Source organism: Rhinolophus sinicus, linkage group LG02 (genome assembly GCF_036562045.2).
Source record: "Rhinolophus sinicus isolate RSC01 linkage group LG02, ASM3656204v1, whole genome shotgun sequence".
Classification (NCBI taxonomy): domain Eukaryota; kingdom Metazoa; phylum Chordata; class Mammalia; order Chiroptera; family Rhinolophidae; genus Rhinolophus; species Rhinolophus sinicus.
Genome location: NC_133752.1, coordinates 93,008,660 through 93,035,598, shown reverse-complemented (window position 1 = coordinate 93,035,598; position 26,939 = coordinate 93,008,660). Strand labels below are relative to the sequence as shown.

At 34.6% G+C, this 26,939-nt stretch overlaps 1 protein-coding gene across 5 annotated transcripts in view; it reads right to left on the bottom strand.

Annotated features, from left to right (window-relative positions):
• PLXDC2 (plexin domain containing 2) overlaps positions 1–26,939 on the bottom strand; it is a 390,269-nt gene that overhangs the window by 105,306 nt on the left and 258,024 nt on the right. For all 5 annotated transcript variants that reach the window (XM_074324846.1, XM_074324845.1, XM_074324844.1 and 2 more), the window contains 3 exons: positions 22,436–22,558; positions 16,422–16,540; positions 2,379–2,478 (listed from right to left, as the gene is read on the bottom strand). In XM_074324846.1, coding sequence (XP_074180947.1) covers positions 2,379–2,478; positions 16,422–16,540; positions 22,436–22,558 — 342 coding nt within the window. The remainder of the gene's footprint in view (positions 1–2,378; positions 2,479–16,421; positions 16,541–22,435; positions 22,559–26,939) is intronic.

The following is a 26,939-nucleotide window of genomic DNA, read 5'->3' as shown; positions in this document are numbered from 1 at the left end:
GTCCTACGTAATGCACCATGGAATACAGAAGAAAGCAAACCACCTATTACTTAGGATAATGATCAGTTTTTCCCTAAATTCACTCAGGAGAAGAAGAAAGGGTAACAGAGATGAACGATTTAAATTCCCTATGAGGATGACCCCTAATAATGGGGGCTGTTCAATAAGGAAACACATTTTTGAAAAGGACTTATATTGTTCTCTAAATTCTGACTGCACAAATAAGTAACATACCGATCTCTAGGAATCATCTTATTTTTCTCTGGAAAAATAATACATGTATAATTTGTGTTATGCTAATTTTGGGTTAGCCTAATCTGTGGAGTAAATAAATACACTATTTTTTTTCTTGCTGAGACTACAATGCAACCATATCTCTTATACAGAAGCTCATGTAACAGACACTGTTATACTATATAAATGTGGGAACAGATTTTAAGGAGATTTACATTTTTTCTCTTCCCCAAATGATTTTTAAGTAGAACGTATCAATTCCAAAGTCCTTGCTGAAATAGGTCCAATCTAACGACAGGGATGAGTAGATTAGAAATTCAGAACTTCCATTCCTTCTTGGCTAATTTTCTCAGGATGGAACAGTGAAGGTCAACAGAAATGTGAATATTACTCCAGCATTAGCTTGCCTGCGAGAAGTTTTCCCTGAACTGGAAGCTTGAGTAATTTTTTTAGATAATTGCTGTCCCAAACTTTAGACATAATCTGTTCTCAAAATTCATGTGAATTTTGCCAAATTATTTAATGAAATTTATATTTGGAAAGGGTATTTTCCCCCCAAAACATAAAGATTACCCTATTACAATATAACAAGGGATTCGAAGTCGCATTTTGGGACAATTTAATAATTTATTTAAGGACAATTTTATCATGTCTAAGTTCTGACACAATACTTGAATATTAAAATAAATTTGTAAAACAATTCTTTTGTACTTTGGAAGGTCTTTTCCTCAGAATAATAATATATCAGAACATCAGTAAGGACCAAGACGCCTTCTGCTAAAATTCTTTCTGGGATGAAAAGAACCCACAAACAAGTATTTCACACCTCTGAAAGGAAGAATGTGAGAACTTTCCTCCTCCCACAGGAGTCCATGTTGGTTTTCCCAGGACTCAGCTTCTTATTTAAGAGTTCAGTCGGAATGTCTATGTTGCCTACATGTGCGAATACATCCTTGCTTTGTTCACAGTACAATTTCATGTCTGGAAAATCTGCTTTGATTTGATAGTTCCCTTGAATATTATCTACCACAAGTTCTCAGCTAACGTGGAGAAACCACCATGATTCATGTTCTTCCCTGAGCAAAACTGCCACATATGAATGTCACTCTAAACCGTAGTTGTAAGAAAATCCTTATAATGTTTCCAGCCAATCCACTGCTCTGAAAAGTCTAAACAATCTCCACTCCACTTACTTTCGATATTTTAGAGATGACATAATTAAACAGAATTAACTCAAGCCAAGACCAAACAACATATGTATGTGACAAATTATCTACCACTATCATAAAATGATGAAGAAAAAGAACTTTGAACAAAAGGGAAAGAAATGGCCTAATTGTGATGTGCATTTTACTATCACCTCTTGCTTTAAATAAGCACATTTAGAACATAAACAAATGGACATTTTCAGTATTAACATATCCAAGCATCCCTTAGGACTGTTCTTGAAAGAGAGGAGGTTTAAAAAACAGATGTTTTCAAACTATTTGAAAGCTATTTACATGATCAGATTAATACAAGTAGCAGTCACATTTTGAATTTCTAATATAATCAACAGCTGTTCAGAGTAGCACATATGTTTTATTCTACACATGTAAACTAGACGAGGTAGGACAAAAATGATTTAAACAATGAAAATACATATCTTCTCTGGTAAGTATAATTCTACCAATATTTTTATGTACCTTAATTTATACTTTTTCTTTCATATTACTTTAGACTCTCAAGCAGTTTTATATAAGCACATTAAACATAAAATGGCACAAAACTGCTCTTTTGCTGATAAATGTATTTGAACTAAATAAACAAACAAAAGCATCATACACCTATCAGGCAAATAATATCTCTTTTATGTTCCTCTTCTTATTAATAAAAGAAACACATCTGCACAACTAAGCTAACTATCCCAAAGAATCCAAAATACACACTCTTGCTTTGGCTATTTAACTTTACCTAAATTATTAGTTCAAGAGTAACAGAGAGAGAGCGAACCTCAGTAAAAGTTATAAACCAAACGATATAACTAACAAGCAGGAATTATCTGTGATTCTATTGTTCAAAGAGTTAACATCTGCCCAGATCAATGTCCTTTAAATTTATCCCCACAGCAGGCTCAGACTTCGCGTTACCCTTCTTATACATACTGGGAATTTGTTGGATCCTGTGGACAACGACAAATGCATCAGACAGCCCCACTTTCACTGGGTGATTGGTCGAACTTATTTGTGTGACCAAGACAGGAATCTGAAAAAGAAAAAAAAGCAGCTGGTTACGTGTTGGATTTTATTTTCACTCAGTGGTGGGGGTGGGGAGTGTGATCATCTTGTTTAATGGATAAAATCAGGCGATGGGGATGAAGAACTAGCGAGAAAGAGCAGTGAATATTTGAAAAGAAAGACACACACCACCTAAAATAACATCCATTTAGTGCTATTCGATGGGTCAAAGTAACAAGATAGCTCCTGGTCCTATAGATGGATACGTGATGATGAAAGCAAGAGATTCCCAGAGAATCTAACTGATGCTGGATGCTGAAAACTTATCAGACATACAAGTACACCATGAATGCGTTTAGTACTATCGCTTCAGGAATAAAAATTCTTCTTGCACTATTTGTTTTCCTAAAAGACAATTACATATTTATTTTCATAGTTTAAAAAAATCCTTGTTTATGCATGGCCTTATACATATAAATCCTAGAAAAATACAAATGACTGCACTGCTAAATACATATTTTAACAATATCATTGTTGATTACTATGTAGTGATATTTGGCAATTGTGAATGGATGTCAAACGTCATTATTCTGGTTCAAACTCATATGGAAAACTTGTGATTTATTATGGGTCATCTCAAGTTCATGCTTCCTAAATTTGAACCTCAGTGGAACCAAAATCTGAATATGACAGGCATTTCTAATATTTACAGTTTAAGAAATTAGGATGTATTGAGAATGTATTAAACATGATACAATAGTTAAAAATGAGACCAACTCTTGGAAGTCCATTTTTTCTAGACTTAGAGGAGCCACTGGAAATACGATTACTATCTTTTTTATTACTATTTTTATAAAAATAAAAATGGGGATGAAATCATCTTCAATAAACAAAGGAAGAAGAAACAAAAAGGGAAGGACAAATGCACCAACAAATCTTTAGGTAGAATAAACAGACTGTGGGCCATCTGTGGGTAATTCATTAAGGAACATATTAGATCACACACTGTTATATAAACCATAACAAACAGCACAGCAATAAGAAGGAAGCAAAATAAGTTGGAGAGAAGATGTAATGCTTATTTTTGCCCACGACATCATGAAATTGTAAAAAGGCTATTCTGTTGGAATTGACCAATTAAGAGGAAATTTTAATGTTTCTGAAATTTCTGAAATTATCTTGAAACATGCAAATAGAAGATGACATTGTCCCTTTACGTACTTAATCAGTCCTTTCTTAAACAAGGTTAAGGTGTTTCCAATTTTACATCAAAACAAATAAAACAAATAAATAAAAAACGAAACAAATAAAACAAAACCATGATTTCAGTCCCTAAAAATTCGTTTACCATATGAAACTCTGACATAGTTTATTTAGTAATTTCTAGGCCACATTCAGTATCAACATATGAATCCCTTTTCTTAATGGGCATTATACTACTGTGTTTCCCTGAAAATAAGACCTAGCTGGACAATCAGCTCTACTGCGTCTTTTGGAGCAAAAGTTAATACAACACCCCGTCTACATTAATTTTACTATATTTTATATAAGACCGGGTCTTATATAAAATAATAGACTATAACACTGGGTCTTATATTAACTTTTGCTCCAAGAAACACATTACAGCTGATTGTCCGGCAAGGTCTTATTTTCAGGGAAACATGGTATCACCCAGTTTTATACTCCATGTGGAAGAGTATTAATATAAATATAACTTACATTTAAGACAGACTTACAGTTAAAGATGAAAAGACAAAAGGATGGAAAAAATTCCCAATTCAGGTTATATTTTGTATATCTTAACAATACAAAGTCATAATACTTTTTAAACAGTATCATTCATATAGATGCCTGCCAAGGAGTGAGTATAAAAGCTTTGCTAATGGCATTTGTCACTTGCTTTCATGCTCCAGTATCATGACTGCAGGTTTCCTCTGCCAGGTGTGTAAAGTATTTTACCAGATAATTCTGTGGTAACTGATTATACTTCTTGTTTTTCCAAACTCAAATCAGAACTTGAGTTTTTATTGCTGCTGTCAACTGGAAAATTATATTATGTTGTTATGAATATTATATTTTTCTACCAGTGTTTGTCTTCCAGGTCACATGTCTTGGTTCCTGCAGACCTGCTAGTATATTAGGTTTCCTTCTCTTCAGATTATTGACTTTACTTTTTCTATCTCTCTTCCTTATCTCTTCCCTTGCCTAGCCATCTTTCATTTGATTTTATTTTCTGCACCTCTTTCCTTCCTTTCAATCCCTTCGCTTATATTTTGTCTCTAAGTCAAACCCTCTCCTCTGGTGCTTTTTGTCTGTGGTGGATTGATTGCACTAATGGCCTCAACCAAGGGCCTCCTTGTATCCACACCCTCTGCGCTTTCACGTGGTGGTCCTCTTGCATTCTGACTCTGGAATCAGCAATGTGGCAAAAGAAGACAACAGCCAACACAAAGCAGAAAGGCGGCTTGAAAAAGTGCTTGCATATTTCCACCTCTGTGCTTGGTCCCCTGCTGCTGCCATGAGAATGCACCCTGCTGGTCTGCTGAAGATATATGAGAGGAATTTTGTCCTCCCAACAGAGATCATTCTTGACCAGCTAGCCCCTAGCCAATCCACCAGCTGACACATGAGTGAGCCCAGTTGGGACCAGCAAAGCCCAGCCCAGATCCCTGCAACCACCAAGCTTATCCATAGATATCTTGTAGGAAATTAGAAATGTACTTGTTTTAAACCACTACATTTTGGGGTGATTTGTTATACAGCAAACCTAACCAATATAGTCTCTATTGAAGATCTAATAGCCAATACATACTTTTCTGGGTGTTTTTACATAAAATGAAGTAGCATTCTTCCTCTTAGGTGTATGGAAATCAGACAAATACTTCTTTACTTCTAGGTACAATTAAACTTGAAAGACTGGAATGTTCCAGTAGAAAAATTTCATTTTCTGCATCGTTTTTCACTCTTCTCTTTATTGTCCAGTTTATTCCTTCTCCTCTGGATTCCAGAAACTAAGACCAATTTATATATTACCTAGGTCCAGATTCATTTAACCCAAAGAAAATCCATTCAAAACCAAAATGGGTGGAGTTTTCTGTCACTGAAAATAATCCCATCATAAACTGGCCAATCCTCTAGAAAGATAGTTGTAGATGACTTTTAATGACCCTTTCAAGCCTCAGCTTCAATTATTTCATTCTATTGAATGATCTTGACTTATCCAAACTTCAACAAGTCAATGGTTAATAATGACACAAACAAAACAACAGGGGTGATACTCCACCTATATGTAAAAAGAGCAGAGGTAGGTAGAAATCATCATTTGCATCTAAGGATTACATTTTGTCTTGCTGACAGTTTTTCATTCATGGATAGTGAATGAGGATTTTGTCTACCAATCACTACTCCCATAAATATCTCTATTATGAGTCATAATATAATGTGAGAATATACAGTGGAAAATAAATTTCTGAGAATGTCTACTACATATAAATTGTTTTCCTCAAAAGCCATATACACTCTCAATATTGATATGCTAGAAAGAATTCATTTACTCATTTATCAGATATTAATTGAATATTTTCTCTGTATTACTGTAGGCACTGGAATTACGGAAGAGTACAAAGACCTTGTTCTCACAGAGTTTACATTTTAGGGGTGGAGATGGACATCAAAAGAAGTGAACATAAAAAATACAGTGTGCTAGTAGGTGGTAAGGGCTAAGAAGAAAACTAAAATATGGTAAAGAGATAGAAATGGAGGGGGGTTCTTTAAGAGAGAGTCATAGAAAGTTTCTGTGATAAGGTGACTTTTTCTGTATTAAGAGAGCTTGCCATAGGAATATTAGTGGAACAGCTCTGAGTATAAGGACCAGTATATGCAAAGGCCTTGACTGAATTGCTTTTGGTGTCTTTTTAGGAATTGAAAGGTTATCATTGGAGCAGAAGGAGTAAAGGCATCAAAGGAGGTGGGAGGTGGTGGGGGGCAGACCATAGGGAGAACATATTCCCTTCAAAACATGGCAATGACTTTGGATTTGATTCCAAGTCGTATGGGGAAAGGTCAGAGGGTTTGAACAGAGGAAGGATGTTGCCTTACCTCTAAAAAAGATCACACTGGTTTCTGTGTGATCAAGACTGTAGGGAGCAAGGGGAGACAGAAATTAGTTAAGAAGGTATCTCAGTTGTCCAGGTCAGAGACGGGTGGTTTGGACACAAGAGTTGTAAGTGTTGGAGGTACACACAGAACAGGAGGATGAGTGCCGCTTGAATTGTGAAGGGACTGCTATCAAGTCATGCCACAAATTTAATAAGGAGAGTGAGAGAAAGAGAAAAGTCCACAATGCCACCAAGGCTTTTGGTCTTAGCAGCAGGAAAAATAAAGTCATGCTTTTCATTAGGGATGCCATGTTGTACCCCTTCAGTTCACTCACACGGCAGACTCTAGGAATGGTGTCTTCTGGCTGTGCAGAGAAGAACCTGTGCAGCTCTGAAGAGGAGAACTGAAAGGTTCTGAGCTGGAACTAGGAGAAGAAGCATTGGAAAAGCATAGTAACTTTATGGCAAGACCACTGGCTTCTTTAAAATTTTATAGAGTTCATGAATGAGAGCTTAGGTTTTCTAAAACTGTGGTATTTTATCCTGGTTGAATATTAAAATGAAAATGTATAAGAAGCTTTTGATTCCCCACATTTTCCTAGAAGCCACCGAAGCCTTTTACGAAATGATTACATATCAGGTTTGGGGAAGAAAAAGAACCCAAAATGCTTTTGTCAACTGAATTAAATGCTGAGTGTAAAAAACTAATGAGGAAGAGATGGACAAGTCCAGGCTTTCTCATAGATTTCTTTCAGAAAACATGTCTGCCTGTCTCCACCTGATATTGTCATTATCTTTTTTGACTCTCCCTTCTTGGACGGCAATCTTTTTACTTCCAAGTATCAAAGGCATGGGGATGTTCCGAGAAAGGATTGTTCATTCACTCACTTACTGCAACCAAGTAAGTAACTGGGCCGTGTACCATGTTTCCCTGAAAATAAAACTGGGTCTTATATTAAGTCTTGCTCCAAAAGACTCATTAGGGCTTATGTTCAGGGGATGTCATCCTGAAAAATCATGCTAGGGCTTGTTTTCTGGTTAGGTCTTATTTTCGGGGAAGAACAGTAAGCACTCTGAGAAGGTCAGACCAATCTGCAGGTTTCCATGTCAGTGTAGCATTATTAGTGACCGTTACGAAAGTCAGGAACACTGTTAAAACCACAATTAAAATGAACTACTGATTCATATCAACAATGCAATTGCATGTGTGTGTACAAATAAACTAACTAGAATTACAGCGGATATTGCATAAAATTAGCACAAGAAAGGGTCTGTTCTATTGCCATAATCACCTCTTCTGTCAAGGACTCTATTTCCAAGGATAGGAAGTAACCAAGTCAGAGAAACCAATGGCCAAGGTTGATGTCCAAGTATGAAAACTAGAAAAATTTTGCTTACAGGAAGGTATTTTTTCCTCCTTTCTACAAATTTATATTCACCTGAAAAATGTCTCCTAAGTTAGTTCCTGGGGACGTCAGGAAGCCAATTGAAATAATACAAACTCTTAACTACACAAACTTTTTTTTTTAAAGAAATGTAGTTTCATTATTTTCATGTACCTATAATAGTTGCCTTTATGACTAAAGCAAAGCTAAATTTTTACTTGGGCTCTGATTTGTATTCACTCATACATTTCTGAGAATGAGTTGTATTACAATTACATACATCCCGCAGGATAGATATAGAAAAGAAGCATTAACGCCAGTTAAAATATGCTTCCATTTTGGCTTACACAACCATTTATATATTTTTTAGGTATTTTAGCTTTTATCCCATTTTATGAGACAAAGACACATTTATAATTTAAGTAAGTATAGATTTTTCTGTATATGATATAGTGAAGCAAATTAAGTATAGATGCAGAAAAGAGGTACCATAATGAGACAAAGTTAAGGCAAGAAAGATATTAGAAGGAAGCAAAGGCAGGGCAGAGCACACTGGTCTTCGGAGGAAGATTCAAAGTCAAAAGTGGGTCCCTTTTCCACGCTGTGGTATCATTCACTAGGACACAAGGGCCTAATGCAATACCTGAAATGTGAACTCTTATGTCTGTCTCTAAACCAGAGATAATAGGCATGCTGCTTGAGAGGTAATGGAATTTTATTTTCTTGTCTGTTCTGCCCTGCAAACCTCACCAAAACATTCGTTTGTTTCCATTATGGACCCAGCTATCTATCTAATAAGCAGCACAGCATCTCAGCAAGGGCTTGACTGTACAGTATGTGCGCCAAAGTATGAGTCATATGCCTATCAGAACATAACTGGAAAAGAATTACTCTAAACTCATTTTGTTCACTCACTATTTCCCTTCACTCACTAATCAGCAATATGGTGTCCAGTAGCCATATATATATATACACATACATACATTTATGTATACATATGTATATATATGTTTTAACCCAAAGTTTACTATTTTATCCACTCTCCTCTGCATTCAACCCTCAACTTCCTACCTTATCTTCCTTAAATGTCTGATCTGGCTTCTGCATTACTCAGTAGGGTACCCAATTTTTAAAAGTCATGCTCTCTTTTATTATAATCAAAACAAGACATAAATTCCAGAGTGTTACTGCTTGGTTGTCTGAAAACTACATTTGAATAGAAAGACTCCTGGTTAAATTTAACAATATAAAAATCCATTTGCTTTCCTGTATGTCGTTAACATTTTGCACAGTTATTTTAATCCCTTTTTAGCTTACAGTTACTGAACTCTCATATGCCAGGTATTAAGAAATACATTTGATGGCATGAAAGTGAAGGAAAGCCCTATGCTGAAGATATATTCTTCACATCCCTCCTGCCCCTTCTCCACATCATACCCTACAGAAAATCTGGAAAGAGACAAGTAACAGCATAAAGCTGATGAATAAAGACAGCCCCTATGTTAAAAGAGGAGTTTCAAACTTAATCTCTACAGAAGTTAGTGCTGGCCTGGGGTAAGAAGGAAGAAATGGGTGAGGAAAAAGTTCCTCCCTGAATAACAAATCATCCAAAACTTCTGATTGCTCAAGGGGACATGCAAATCTATACTTTTATTTGCAACTTTCTGATATTTAAATGTTGGATACATATCCATTTTATACACACACACACACACACACACACACACACACACACACACACACCATTGTGACCTCTGACTTAAAGGTTTAAAGGTTGCCCAATATGGAACTGACAAACTAGAGTTGGAGCTTCATAGAAAAGAACTAAGTGAGGCAGGAGCCCACCTTAAGAAATATGTGCCACTTGGCTCAAGAAAGTCAAAACTATGGTGGGCACTTGATCTGGAATGACAGTTAGATAAGGAAGCATGTCTAAATAAACATTTCCTGGGAATAAAACACTAAATGGAAAAAAGGGGGTTTAGGAATCTCTTCACCCTGAGTTTGGGGAGTCGCACAGAATGTAGAGGCCTTTTTCCTCAGGGTCAAAGATGTTCTTTGGTCATGAAACATCAGAACAGGGAGATTTCATATGACCTGATCCAGCCAAGAGCACCTTGTGAGACATACATGTCAGTGACACCTCAGGGATGAAAGGGAGTGAGGCTTGGGAGGAGAAAGTGCACCCAGAAAGATCAAATACATTGTCAAGGACCACATAACCAGCCACTGGCAGGGCCAGTGTTAGAACAAGTTTTCTATTTCTAGAATTATTTCTTCTAGGTTATTGATTTTCCTCCCTCCCTCCCTCCTTCATTCCCTCCCTCCTTTCCTTCCTTCCTTTTCACTCACAGCATTTGTTTTTGGAACATCATAAAGGGAGAAATGTTCAATTTGTCATTTTCTTACAATATAGAAAGTGAAAATAAAATTTCTGGAGTTTTATGTGTGAGATAACTAAAAAAATAAATACATCCACAAATGCAAATGAATTATATCCTAAGTAAAGCCCTGTAGATACAATTTTATACTTTATGTATTTAAAATACAGGAAAGTGCTATAATATAAAATCATCTGTGTGTACATTTTCCTTAGAATTATTGCTTGAGAGTGTATAATGGTCATTTTATGCCATCTGGGTTTTCTCAAACGTGTATTATAAATTTATTAAAGAAATTTAAAATACATTTTATTTAAATTAAATATATAAATATATATATATATATACACATATACATATATATATATAGAGATATATATATATATATTTCTACTCATACAACTATACAGTTTCATGGATGTATGTTTGTGTGTGTGTGTGTATATGTATGTGTATAATATATACATACATATCTATATATCTAGATTATATATAAACATATCAAACATTCTCACACATACAACAATTGATATAGAAGGTAAAGTACTTCATATTTAAATGGCAATGGTTTCACTCTTTAGTTCCTTTTGGCTTTTTCTTACTCTTTTGTATTATTTCGTCCCACAAATTCTACAAGCTCAGCAAGTGTTCATTTTTATACTTTCAGGATGATTACAATGAATGAAGGGTCATTAAAGTTTAAATAAGAGAAACAGTGTTCATAAAAATTCAAAAAGTATATGAAGGCTGCCATTTAAACCTACAACCAACTGGCAATGTTGGTTTACTAACTATGCATTCTTCCACAGAAACAGTAAATGTTACACTAAGGAACACTAGGTTTGAACACTTACATGGTAGAATAGATTAAAAAGTAACTTTATCTAATAAACAATAAAATTCCACTATACTGACCTCCTCTAAAGTTTGCTGCTGAAGGAGACAGTAAGATATTCAACCCAGAAAATGGACAGAATAGGTTGACTCTCAGGTGGGGTATGTATTCTCTGACTCTCACCATCACCATGTAGAAATATTACGTGACATTTTACTTTTTAACTGCATTGTCTGAAACTGATGACCACCCTGTTCCTTCCATGAGCTGGTAAAACAAACAAACAAACAAACAAAAACAACAAACTTTTGATACACACAAAAAGAATCACATCCTTCCCTAGTTTGTATCTAAAGTAACAATAAATTCAAAATATACAATAGAGGAGAAATGAAGCAAGTTGGAGGAAATGCAACTTCTAAAATATTATCATATACTAGGATAGCATCAAAGATGGTAAGAAATCTGATTTCAAATTTCTAATGTTTTTGGAATGGAATCATTTTTTGTGAGTAGGTAGTTTCTTTGTTAGACAAAAATAGACCAATAGACAAAAAAAATTCAGGTCTGTATCTACTGTAATCAAGCAAAGAGTCATCACTATTCAATGACAACTTAAAATAATAGAAAGAATCTGGGTTCTAGGGTCATAGCTAGTTAGTAACAGAATAGGTAAAGGGAATTCAATTTTCCAAACTCAATTTTATTAAGAAAGAATGTATATTTTTATTATTATATTTTGCTTATGTACAACTTCTTTTCCTTTTTAAAAAAATGAAAAAAATAACGTAAATGCTGTGAAAAGGCAAACCATTCTCACCCATGCTCTCAAGTGGCTGAGTTGCAGTATAATAATGACTACCAGGAAAGATTGTCGAGTATATCAAAGCGAGTGAAGTAGTTCAGTCATTTCTTCAAAAGGAAGTCTAGGAAGGCAGTACGGTACACTAGTTAGGCTACAGGCTCAGGAGTCATATTCCCTCGAGTGAACCTTTGTTTCATAATTTTGGGAAAGTTACGTAACCTCTTTGGGTGTTTCAGGTTCCTTCTCTATAAATGATGAAAGTAACTTCCTCTTGGTTTTTGTGAAAATTATATGAGATCAATTTTAAGCACCTGGGAATGGCCTGATCTATATGAATAGCTCAATAAATGCTGGATTTATCAAATTTGGAGATTGTTATTAGAAGTGAATAGGACTTCTGGTTATGGCAAACCCCATTGTATAAGACCATTGCTACTACTGATATCAAGCAGGAAAGATGAGTAACACATATGGAAAGCACCTGCTGAAGGCACCAAGTGGCTATCAAAGAACAAGGGCTTGAGAACCCTCAATTCCAGAGAAAGGAAATCACAGAAGTGAACCGAACACCACTTTCTCATCAAGGCATTTGAGAATTCTTAAGCCCGGTTCAAAGACTGAGAAGCTGAATAGAACTTCAGGCAGTTTCAGAGTTGAGGAAAATGCAGAAGTTCAGGGCCACTGAGGCCAAAGGTCTGTAGTAAACACCCAGGCCTTAAATGGAGATTCTTGAAGGACTACACCCTGAGAGTAAGTGCTAATCAGAAAACCAGCCTGTACAAGCACTGATGCCCACCTTAGAATGAACATGGCACTGTACAGCATTCATCTTCCATCCTAACTGCCAAACAAAACACAGTAAACCCTCTCTGGAAAAAGAAACATCATGACAACTTCACAGTATCTCTTTAGTATTCTGTAAACAATGCCCAGCATTTGATCAAAAATTACCTAGCATGGAGGGAGATATGACCCATGAATGAAAAACTACAGGGGAAAAAAACCCGGATGACAGAAACAGTCCCAAGGGAAATGTAGATATTAGAGTTATCAGCCATGAACTTTAAAGAATCATTATTAATATATTTATGGAAATAGATGACAAGATGACTGATTTCATTATGTAATCAAATTTATGCAAAAGAAATAAATGGATACCCTGACACCAAAAAAATGCATTAAAGTGAACAGTTGATAATTTGAGAGGAAATTTTGAAAAAGATGATGCATTGTTTGTGCTTTGGCTTCATCCTAAGTAAACTATAACTTTGGAGTTAACAAAAATAAACAGCTGTGTAACAATAAGGGCCTGCAACTTGAAATAGAATTTCAAATCTTTGGTTGACTAACACAGGGCTACAATATTAGGAGAGATAACTTAATTATGTAAAAGAGTCTGTGTCTCCACTGTTTCTCTCACCAGGATGGTCAGGAGAACACTGGGACTTTGGTGGAGGAATACTGGATGCTACAAGCAAATCTTATTTTAGACAGCTCTAGTGCTTCCTTTTCTCAATCTTATTATAAGCAAGATTGTTATGTAAAGGGCAAGTGGATTTTCTAAATTATTGATCATAATTTATCTAATTTGCATTGTAAAATACTGCATTGTTGGAGAAATGATAATATATAGAACATGATAGAATTGGAGATCATTTGAATGGTTAGCATGGGTACATTAGGAGTTACTAAGAGAAACACAATTAGCTACTGGAATAAATCATTTGAGAGTAATAAAAATGAAATTTGTGTCAATAAATTTATTCAATGCATTACTAATTTCACTCTACAATTTTACTAAGTCCTTTATTGGTATTTTCTGCATAAATCAGAATTTTTCTTCTTACATAAAATATAATAAAATAAAACAAAACTGGCATTAGCCAGCTAGAAGCAAATTACTACAGAAAGAATTACACTCCCTCTCTATCTATAATTTTGGTTCTGTAAGTTTAACTTGCACAGGAACGCAAAATTATACTCCTTATAGTCTTATGTTCTTGAGATTTTATTAGCTTGGTAACTTAACTAGGAATATTTCTTCTGATTCTGTGGGACTAAAATTGTGTAATACATTGGAATCAGATGAAAAGATTATTAAACACCAAACATTAACAAATATTTATTGAAAAAACAAATGAGAAAGTCATTTGTGAATTGTTACACATAATCTCCTTGGGAAAGAAAAAATGTTTAGGTCTCTTGGGATCACAAAATTAAGGTTTTTAGTCCCAGATTTGTCCTCAGCTAGCTCTGTAACGTCAAGTATGTCATTAACCTGTCTGACTCAGTCTGCTTAGCTATAAATAAAGCTAATTGTGCATGATCTAATTTCATAATTAAGCCACATACATTTATTAAACACCTTCGATGTGCCAGTACCTTTATGAAGACTAGGAATATTAAGAATACAGGATACTGTTGAATAATTGAAAACTATAATGCATGTGAAAGCATTCTGTCAAATATAATATATTATGCAAAGAACCATTTTATGCTATTATGATTATAAACATTTTTCTAGAAGTGCCAAGAGCATCTACCTCTTACTGTAAATGCAAAGAGACCTTTATTGTGGAAAATTTCACAAAAAGAAATTTGCCTCAGTAAAATAAAATGCATGACAATTATCAGGAAAAAAAAAAAAGGTAGAACAGGAAATAAGAAACTGCTTCCTAATGAGGCCAGAGAAAGGACAGTAGGCAAATAATAAAATAATGACTTATTTAAAATTCTGCGTTCAGAAGGACTGATGTTCAACCGGACAATAAGCTGAGAATATCAATAAAGTGTTGCTTACAGCTTAATATTCCCCATGCCAAAACAGGAAAAAACAAAACAAAAACATATTGGAAACATTTTCTTTGATTAAAATAAAGAAAAACAATTAAAAAATACGAAACCCACTGTAAACAGAGAATAGGAAAAATAAACTTTTAACTCTTCAATGCAAGACACCCACTGAGAACAGTGTAAATGGAGATGGCAATTTTGATGAAAGAGAGAGAGAGAGAGAGAGAGAGAGAGAGAGAGAGACCACAATAGAACAAACCTCTGTTTTAACAAAGCCTGCAGTTAGTGAGGTTTAAGACTCTAGACTTACTGACCCTGCATCTTTCCAGAAACTTTACCACTGTTGGTTAAAAATGTTGCAAACTAACATTCCATAACATCACTCTGCAGTCCCAGTAGCACACTAGATTATAATGAAAACTTGGAATGAATAAGTCCCTTTGAGTGATACAATCTCAGCTTCCAGGGGCTGTGATATAAGATACGATGGGCTATGGTATCAAAATATAGCTCTGGATAAAGAAGCACCGAGCAGAATAGATCCTATACGGTATTCGACTTATTGCTCCAAGTAAGTGATTAATTCCAGACAGAAGAATTCTTCAAAGGAGTGGAAACATATAGCCTAGTTATGAGATTTCTAAAAGTTGGCTTATCCAATTAAATATAACTACCCCTCATTTTATAGAAAAGATAAATTTCAGAAGACTTGACCAAAGTGAATCCTTTTAAAATTGTCAACATCTTCTTAACAGGAATGGATTCATTTACTAAAGGAAAATAACCGTTCGATTGAAAATAAGATATTGAGACCATATTATGATAAATTCCTATCCATCCATGGGTGAATAGTGCCCTTTATCAATACACATTGTCAGACTTTCTCTTATGCCTAGTGAATGCCTAAAATACCGTATCTGCTGTTCCTGGAACTTTATTCTGTTTTCTTCCCCCAAAGATTAGATTGTCTAATAGACTTTAATTACATTGTCATTAGACTTTTAAACCAAATATGCTATTCTTCTAATTTAGATATTCTGTAAATTTAAGGCTACAATTTATTAAGTTTCCATTCATTACTTTGTCCATTTGGTAAAATGAAGCAAACCATAAGTTTAAATTCCTTTGTTCTTTCTGTCACTTATGTCTCTAATTAGTCTTTCCTACCAGCTTGAAATAACCATTGGTGAAAGGCTGTCCTGGAATGCTTTCAGTCCTGGGTCATTCAGCCATACACATTTACATGCTTACTAATAATTTTGGAGATAGAACCAAAAAATTCACAGAAATTGACAAGGCAAAATCAAAAAACCATATCATATACTATATAAATAATCACATCCCAAATTGCAAATCATTTTTCTTAGAGTCATTTCATTATACTATCACTAGAATATAATTATTCAATAATTTTATAAAATTCATGGATTATAATGTAATGCCAATAATAACAGGATAAAAAACAAAACAAAACCCAGAGAATTAACAATTAGTGCTACCCAGTAGATTAAAAAACATCTATTTTTTTCTTTTTTTTAATGAAGCAAAGGAAACCAAGAAGTGAGAAAATGATTTGAGGTTCATAACTATAAAGTGTGCCTTTCCTGACACCTGAAGGAAAGAACAGATACAGGTCAAGGTCAAAGGGGAAGGAAGTCGTCAATACATTACTTACTTCTTTGTATCCAAAGATGATGCGTCCATCCATGAGGAGGGTTGCCTGGAATGTGAAACTTCCCAGGTTGTAATTATCCTGGAGATGTACGTGGTCCCATTGGACAACAAGTGCTGTGCCTATTAACCCCATCGGAACAGAAAAAAATGCAATGAGATAAATATATCATTCAATTCTGGTGGGAACATTCACAAAAATATGGATCTAGCCTACAAATCTAGTAGTAGCACTACTTGAGTTTTTATACGGTTAACTGGAATACTGTTATCGAAACAGCATTTGGAATATTGTTAAAGAATTGAGTATTCTCTAAATATTTGGTAAAATTTAACCTCATACTGAGGTTAATATTGAGCCCAGCATGGGGGGAATTTTGCCTTAGGAAGTCCATTAATGTTAATAGGTACTGTCTACTTAAATTTCCATAAGCCACTTTCAAAATGCAGCCCAAGTGAATTGAATGAATTTCAAATACATTGACAAATGCTGAGAGAAAGGAACACATTCAGAAGGCTAGAATCACTTTTAAAAAGACCTGAAAATGTCTCTTCCATACTTAGAATTATACTCTTCCATGCTGAAGAAATTCTTTTAACACTAATGGTAATATTCTTCTTTGATTCACATGGACTGCATTTCTGTCTTTTGTTGTATTGCTTCCAGGAGGCTGCAAGGTAGCTTAAAGGGCCCCAGGCTAAGATTTCTGAAGCCTCCTTGAAGTACACTGGGATAACTCTTCAGTGCTATATGTCATATTCTGATGAGACAATCTGCCAGTGTTTACTATAAAACTATTAACATCAAATATAAATTAAAACACCGTTTAATAGCCACTAGTGAGAATTCATCTACTTGTTTTAACTGACATTGCTTATTCTCTCTCTATTTTTTAAAAGAAAACAAGTGAGCAGCTAACACTTTTGCTTAGCTCTTAGTATTAGATTTTCTGTTCAGTGAAAAAAATCATGCTGCCAAAAAATGTTGTACAGAAAACGAAACTCTCAGAATTAAAGAGTAAAACTTATCTCCCAGATCGGTAAATATCTGATTAAAAAAGAAAAGAAAAATCAAGAATGCATGACAGAGAGCTTCTGCATTGGTGAAGACGTGGAGGAGCTGGAAAGATACTGCCCAGAGGGACACGGAAGTCCACCTCCCTTCCCACATACTTTGCCATATCCATTTCTTTCATCTGACTCTTCCTGAGTTAATCCTGTACAAGATGAATGGTGTATTTACAGTATTTTTTATTATAATTTAATGCGGAGAGCTTCTGACCAAGATGTCAGGAGGCTCCTGAATTTCCCTCCTCACATGGACACACCAAACGTACAGCTACACACAGAATAATTTCCTCTGAGAGAAATCCAGATACTAAATCCAGATAGCTAAATGACTATGCATGGGGCAACTGAGAAAATACCCACATTGAAACTGAACCCATCTAGGTGCTGACTCGGATTCTCTTTGGAGTCCAAAGGAGCCACGGGGCATTTACCCCGCCTTTTCCTTTTGGCTCACTCTAATGATAAAACCAGATCACGAGTATCTCTCTGCAGGGAGCTTACACACATATCTGGCACCCAGTTTTTGTGGTAGCAGTTGAGGAACAACTCCCTAGATCACCTAATTGTGATAGACAATGGGATTTGCATTCATGCATCCTATAGGACAGCAGCAGACAAAGAAGCAATTGTTACCAGGCATACCCTTGAGCGCTTGCCATGGCTATTCATTCCCCCAGAACTCAGCAGAGAGGAAGCAGGCAAAAGTACCCACCTCCCAGTCTTTTCCTGGAAGGGGTGTGACTACGTATTTTTCAAGCTGCTGCATGAGGGTCTGGCATCTAGTTAGCAGTCATCTAGGTACTTGACTATTATCCTCCCAGGGCCCAAAAGAGCTGGTGGGCACTTCCCATACCATCTTCCTCCAGCTTACTCCAACAATAAAGCTAAGTGTCAGTCCTTATCTGGAAAAAGCTTGTCTACACCTGTAGTGCCCCAACTTTTATGGCTGCCATTGAGGTTTAGGCATCTAAACCACCTTGCTCTGGTAGCCAGCAGGGCTTGCATTTACAAGTCACAGGCTATAGCAGACAAAGAAGCAATTCCCAAATGGGTGCAGGAGCACCTCCCCAGGGTTAGACTCTCAGACTCTGCAGAAAGAGCAGGCAAAAATGCCTGTCTCCCAGTTTCTCCCTAGAAGAGGTCTGACTGCATAGTTTCCTGGCTTTTGCTTGAGAATCCAGCAACAAATCAGTCTGCACCTAGGTGCTGACTATAATCTTCCCCTTTAGGACACTGATGGGGCTTGGGACACTTTCAACTATCGGGCACTACTAAGAACCAAGATGGTATCTTGGACAATCACAAACGTTTCAGAGGCAACCAGGAGCTTTAGCTGGGCTGACTGATGAGGTTTATGTCCTATACAAAATCACTCTGACCATCTGACCAGACTGTAAGAAGTAGCTATTTTGTCTAATGTGCAGAAACCAATACAGAGTCAAGAAAATTGAAGAAAAAGGGAATATGTTTCAAATGAAAGAACAAGATAAAGCTCCAGAAACCAATCTTAATGAAGTAGAGGTAAGTGATTTACTCAAATGAGTTCAAAATAACAGTATAAAGATGCTCACTGAGGTCAGAAAAGCATTGCAAGAGCAAAGTGAGAACTTCAGCAAAGAGAGAGAAAATATTAAAAATGACTAAAGAGAAATCTTAGAGCTGAAGTATAATAACCGACCAGAAAATTTTAATGGAGTTCAGCATAAAGCTAGACCAAGTAGAAGATAGGATTAATGAGCTTGAAGACAGGGGAGGGGAATTCAGCTAATCAGAGGAGCAAAAAGGAAAAAGCATGAAAAAAGAGTAAAGATAGCTTAAGGGACATATAGGTCACCATCAAGTGGATCAATATTTACATTATAGGGATCCCAGAAGGAGATGATAGAAAGGGGCAGAAAGCTTATTCAAAGAAATAATGGCTGGAAATTTCCCTAGTCTCAGGGGTGGAGGTGAGGGGGGAACAGACATCCAGACCTAGGAATCCCCAAAATACAAAAGAAGATGAATTAAAAGAGACTCATACAGAGATGCCTTCTAATCAAATTAACAAAAGTTGAAGACAAAGAAAGAATCTTAAAGGCAGCAATCTGTTACTTACAAGGGAATCCACATAAAACTATCAGTAGATTTTTCAGCAGAAACCTTACAGGCTAGTGGGAGCATAATGAAATATTCAAAGTGCCAACCAAGAGTACTCTACCAGGCAAAGGTGTCCTTCAGAATTGAAGGAGAGATAAAACGTTTTCCAGACAAACAAAAGTTGAAGAAGTTCATCACCACTAGGCCAGCTTAATAGGAAATGTTAAAGGGATTTCAAACAAAAGTAAAAGCATGCTAATTAGTAACAAGAATTATATGAAACTATAAAACTCAATGGTAAAGGTAAAATTCAGAATAGTCTAATACTGTAATCATGGTGGGCACCTCTAGTATAAATGTTAAAACACAAATGTATATAAAAACTATACAATAATCTGTTAATTGATAGAGAATATAAAAAGTTGTAAAGTGTCACGTGAAAAACAAAATGTAGTGGAGGGTGTTAAAATGCAGAGCTTCCATGTGTATCAAGGTTTTGATTGTAAGTAAGAATTACACTTTATAATTTGCTATTCAAGTTATTTTTCTAAGAAAAGTTTTATTTTTATAACTTTTCTAGTTTTTGTGCATTACCATTCTGTGACTCACTTAGACTTCTGTTGTCATTTAGGCTACCTACAACAATTGGAAGCATCATCTCACACTATCTTAGAATCTTTCTAAACTGCTGCTGTCTCCTCTAGAGAAGCGTTGCTTAACTAAAATGTTGAATTTCCCATCCTTCAGCATACCTTTAGTGATCCTAACCCATCAAAGTTGGAAATATTTCAGGAAGTTGCTATTGCATAAAAGCACTCCATGAAGAACATAATAATATTCAAAACTGTTTCATTCATTCACTAAAACACAAGCAATTACTCAGCTTTCATTGTCATATTGTAGGAACTCAATATTTCCATTGGTCATTACACAGAAGATATTTCAATAAAGTAAAATACATTAATTCTTAATTATTATTACTTTTATAATTCTCAGAATTAAAAACTCATCTTACATATTTAATTTTTTTCATTTACTCATTCATTGATTATTATGTAAGACTTACTGAATATGAATTTCTGCCAGGTATTCAAGATAAACTGCTTTCTTATAGCTCGTCCTCATTTCAAAGAATTTAGTGTACAGAATTAATTTAAAAATTAATTTTTAAAACTCATTCAAATAAAAGTAAAATTCAAATATTAACAGCTACTTAGAAACATTATGTATGATAGAATATATGGAGGGAGAGACTTATTTAATATGCTTTATGATTTTGATGCTAACAATAGAAACACTTAGTCTTCAGAATCCTGTGTCCACAGTAAATGTCCCCAACATCACCTAGTAAGTGACAGAACTGGGAAAATAATCAACTTTCATCAAATTATTTCCTGTTTACTAAGGTGATTCTTTCTGGTGGGTAATGGAATAAGCTTCAGGTAAGTTTCTGGTTGTGGTTCTGCCTCAAGTGTACTTACAATCTACTTATGCATCCTTGGGCTTTAGCACCTCATTAATTTTTTTAAAAAGGGAAGACAGAGCACAACACTTCTTAAAATAATAGGGGCAAGTTACTATAATGGTTAACACTCAGAGCTACTTAATTTTGGAACACACTTGTGTTATTCAAAATGCTTGAAATGAATTTCTCAGAGTGTATATCTAACTATACTTAGCTTCCTTCTTCCTTTGCTATTTTGACCTGTAAAATGGCTTCATCACACTGGTCAGAAGATGGATTTTAGCAAAATAATCACATTTCCCCCAAACTCTTATACCATTAAGTCTATACTACTCAATAGTAAATTTCTTCCTTGATCATTAAGAGTAGAAATAATTTTGTTCCTGCCAAATGCTTCTATTATTTTAAAAGATATAATTGTCATTTGGACAAATAAGTACTATTTGATAAAGAAATTTCCCTTTAAAAATTAACTAATTAAATAATTTATATATAATTATAGTTGACATACAATATTATGTTAGTTTCAGATGTACAATATAGTAGTTCAATGCTTATACACCTTACAAAATGAAGCACCACCATAAGTCTATAACCATCTGTCACCGTACATAGTTATTATGATATTATTGACTGTATTCTCTATGCTGTACTTTACATCCCTGTGACTTATTTTATAACTGGAAGTTTGTACTTGTATCTTTAATTAAATTTGCAAAACAAACTCTTCTTTTCCTATTTTCTCCACTAAAGTTAGAGCCTTATATTTGAATAGCATTTAGTGACGTATTCTAGGTTTTCTTTGACAATTTTATGTGTCTTGTAAAGAAGTAGTAAGGCTAGATTATGGTCAGCATACTTGATAAACCTTAATAGGCTCTATTTCATATTTTAAAGTCAGAGAAAGTTAAATTTCGTAAGTGTATTTTAAATATCCACTACCCTAAACGTTTAAAAGGTGTGTTCATCTTATGGTATATATAATTTATAAGGTTTTAAAATTGAGTATCAATGTCTATGCCACTTGCCTCTGCTTGAAGATCAGAACTAACAAGTTACCCTTATGTAGTATTTTTAATAGGAAGGACTTACTGCAAATAGCATCAAATGTATTAATATTTGCTTTGTATGACTCATTTATTATAGTGCCTACTAGCTGTTAGCAAACATTTGTTGAACAAATGAATGAATGAATAAATAAGTAGCATTTGACCATATACTTTACTCCCCATACTAACAGTATCACATTTATTATCTTAGAGCACTTGCATGAGGCTGTTTATAAATCCACTCGACCAAAAACAAAGAAACAAAAACCCAGGTTACTAAAACATTAGTATGAATCTGATGATTGATGCTTACAAATATACATACAGTAAAAAAATAGGCTAACCAATACGTACCATTATCAAAATATCTGACTGTTGAATTTCTGGATACACTGGGATCAAAATTTGCCATTAAAGGAGCTATGTACTGGGTGGCTGTTAGCATTCGATGTACAACTTCTCCAGTGTATATGAAACCTATGATTAAAAAAAAGTAGGAAACATGTTAAGGAAAAGCCCAGATAAAATTTTAATGAAAATACCTCCAACTCAGTTGCAGTCATATTTTGAAACTAAAATATCATTGTAGCTAAAAAAAGGAACACAATGAATGACTTAATATCTCACCAAAAATAATTGAGTCTGGATTAAGTAACACATCCTCATAGGATGGCAGCATCTTGCAGATTGGTAAATCAGAAATCTATACTGTGGGGAAAATGGCTATTATCTGGAAAGAGGTATTTACACTGAAAAGGCTAATACAGGACTACCAGCAATTCAAACATTCAATATGGCATGATTAATTCCTTGTTATGTTAACACTAGCCAAATGTGCAAGTCCTTTTTAGACATGAATGTATTTTCATGTTGTTTAATTACATTTTCTTAAACTGCAATCTCAGCTTAGGACAATTTCAAAACTATACATGCATATCTCTTTCTATATTTTTATGTCTTTCTACATCACTAAAATGGAGAAAACGTTTTAGATCTTTTTTTCAAAGTTGAAAGGAGGCGAAACACCCATGGTAAAACTTGCACGTTTCTCAGATTGCTCTTTATAATACTATTAGCACCCTATCTGGAAGATAAAGATTATGTGTTTGTAGGTAAGATGGTGAAACACTGATAATGCACAAATGGCTTTCTTCTTAAGAGTTATCAATGCCAGCCTTTTCTAGCAGTTGGATAATGAGAGGACATTTACTATGGAGAACTTCCTCTTGAATTAACTTTCCATAGCTCCTATGTTATAACCCTACCCATTTTCAATTATTCACACTGGGTTTATTTATTTTGTGAATTATCCATGACAAATTGTTAATCCTATACTGGCTTCTTGCCTCCAATGTCTTCAGATGTAAAAGCAGAGTCAGCTCAGGGAATGCTAATTTTAATATTAATCTAATAAATGCACCATTAACAAAATACATATGTAAATGGTTACATGTGTACACACCACACACATATACACACACAAAATACAATCCAAAGCAACTTATTTGTGACAATGCAGTTGTATGTTTAGGCAATCATAAATTAACTAGATATCTGGGGCTACTATAGATCATTTCTCTATTTTCAGAAGAATAAAATAAAACAAGCAAGATTTTAAAAAGAAAAAATTGTGTAGAATTTATGCTTCTAAAAGTTTTTTCACTTCATGGTCTTAAAGTTTTCATTGGCATATTGTGGTCTTTATTGTTTCAAATTCTCAACTGTAATTTTCTAGGTAACTTATTGGAATATTAAATCTGCAGTTATTTACTTTGAAATTAATTTCTGTCTTTCTAGCAGTGTCTTCTTTCCTTAACTTCCTTTCCATTTTTCATCAAGGGCAAAACTAAATTCTAGCTATTCACCTTAAAAATATATTTTTAACTAGCAAATTCATTAGCATGTATTTTAATCATTGACAAGTAACATCTTTCAAAATAAATTCTCTATGCCTTGAGCAGAACTTTATATATTTGCAATTTCACATAACTCAAGTGTACTAAAAGAATAGAGGGTGAGGCAGTCATTGCTTTTATTTTATTTCCCTGTAGATTTTCAGAGACACTCTTAGTGTTCAAAGCCCAATATGACAGACTTAAAATTATAAAGATGAATGAAGAGTAACTGTTTTTCAGGGTCTATGATTTATCTTTTGCTCCTATCATCACTATGTCTTCATGATTTCACCGCAAATACAGATATAAAAGTTCTATAAGTATGATCTTTTAAGGAAATATTAAATTATACTCTGAAAATGTTCTTTCAGAGACAGTAGTTTTGGATAGTTATTTCTCTATACTCTCGGCGTACTAATAGAAGAAACTTCACTTGATTTAAGAAATAAAGAGGGCAGTAATTTAAGGCAGTAAGATAATTTTAAATTCATACAAAATTCATTCTCCAAAACAATTCTAAGAAAAATAGCAGCAATTCCTAGAGAAAGAGTTGCAAAATGTATGACCATAGATGATTTCAAATACTTAATTCTTACTGTTAGTATTTAAAATTATATATGTATATACATATACACATACATATATGTATATGTGTATATATACACACATATACATACATTTGTGTGTGTGTGTATGTATACATACTGGGGGTGCCAAAAATGTGTATACATTTTAAAAGATGTTATCTATGCTCAAGCAGTAGTTAGTCATAACCAGAAGTGTCTGGATGCTGATGGTAACCACTTTGACCACCCTTGTAATTGCAGAAGTATTACAATTAATATAGTCTTATTCTTTCAAATTTTAGGATCACTTCACAATGTGTTTTAGAATTTATAGTTTCCAGAACATTATGCTCTTCCTCACTGGATTTCATACTTAAACAAGGAGTTTGAGGAAGACCTGTTTTCTTTGTGAAAATTCTAACATCTACACCTTACAGCACAGTTGTAGTCACCTCAGATCCTCAATTTTTATTGTATTACTTCAGCCTCTGTTCTTTTAATTGGAAAATTGTATACATAGGTTCAAATTCGATTCCTCTATTGCAATCCACCAAATGACTCATGTATTGGTAAGTGAATGACATATGATTAGAGAATTTATTTAATCGTAGAATCAAATTATTCCCTGGCACTGTGACTAAGTTACTTGACTACTCTGTGCCTCAATTTCCTAATCTGTTAAATGGAGCAGTAAAGGTATCAATATCATTGGGTTGTTGTGATGGTTGAATGAGTTGATACATGAAAAGCACTTCAAAACAGTTTAAAATAAAAATTTGCAAAAATCAGCCAATCAATTAAATTATCTCTCATTTTTATCCCTTGAAGTCTTTTCTGTCTAACGCACACTAGTTGATTAGACTTGCACTAAGATGTTTATATGATTTCAAACTCATGTTTCATATCCAAATAGTATGTGCTTCTTTATATTATTCTAGTTGGGGTTAAGGCGCACCACTGACCCTAACTATAAGACAACAGATAATGAAAAGGTTTAATGTCCAAGCTCTACGTGTGATGTCTCTTTCCTTACATTCTGATGGAATAAACACCTTGTAAAAATATTAATCTCCTATCATTTGCAAATGGTTGTTTCTTTTAATTGGAACTATCATAGTAATAAAGGAAGCTTGAGGAGGCTATAATTGCCTGTGAAACACTATATGAAACTTTAATGTGTAAAGAGTTACTTAAAATATTCTACTTCATTGTCTTTCAGTTGATATTTTTGACCCCAGAGGAAAGATTGGAGATGATGGGTATGCCTGTCAGGCACTGAGCATTCATAGTGAAATGCTGCTCTTAGAGGACAAGTGAAATGGAACATGCTACCCCTGTCACCACCGTGACATGGGTACTATAATCCCTACATGGTAATCAAACAGATCTAAATTTATGGTCTTTTATCCATAAGGAGAACAGATTTCTCATACTGATCCCCCATTAACCTTATATATGATCTGTTTCATTTCTGTTCACGAAGAATTGAATTATTTAACTGAGTGCTGTTTGGTTATTGTTTTATCAATTGCTCACTGTTGTGGTGGACAATTTGCTTGAAGCCAACAAATGCATTCTGAGCATCATTCACCATACATTTTGCACAAATGGCATTTTATGAATCGTAATACATTCTCACATGCAACAGACTACCCCCTTCCACACAAATACTTGTTTGCAATTCCGTCAGCCTTTTAAACAAAGCCATATGTGGCAGCAATTGCTAACTTGAAAATTAAAAGTTGTGGTTAAGTTATCTGGTAATGTAACTGTCTGCCAGATGCAACTGTACAATCACAGGTTTCACATAACAGGCTTCCTCTGGATAACATTTTTGCCAGTAGACCACACAGTTCATTCTGAGGATATTGGCTTGTACACGCAACCTAGATGGTTAGGAAAAATAATTTCTGAAGTTCATGTGAGCTCACGAACCACTCGTTCTCTCCAAGAAGCAACTATAATATTGTCAATCACCAAATGTTTTCCCATTACAATTCAAACCAGCCGTCAAGGTAAAATATATCACTATTTTATATAATGAAAAATTGTAAATATATACATTAATATATATCACATCTCGTAGACTCCTTTATTCTATTGGCTTAAGGCAGCGTTGGGGATTACAAATTACAACAAAGTCATCCTCTGGGGAAAAAAAGCTACAAGTGACTCTTGGTTCTTGGCTACAAATTATGTTTATAAAATGACTAACATAAAAATTTATGTTGACTACATAACATGCCTCTCTTTAGCCCGAGAGTAAAAAAGAAAAAAGAAGCCAGAATTGTGTAGATGAGGAAAAAAAGAGAGACAAAAATCTGTAACTTCTTTCATTTTCATTCTGAACTATTAATAGAATTGCTACCTGTAGTTCTTGTCTTCTCCCTCTTGTTT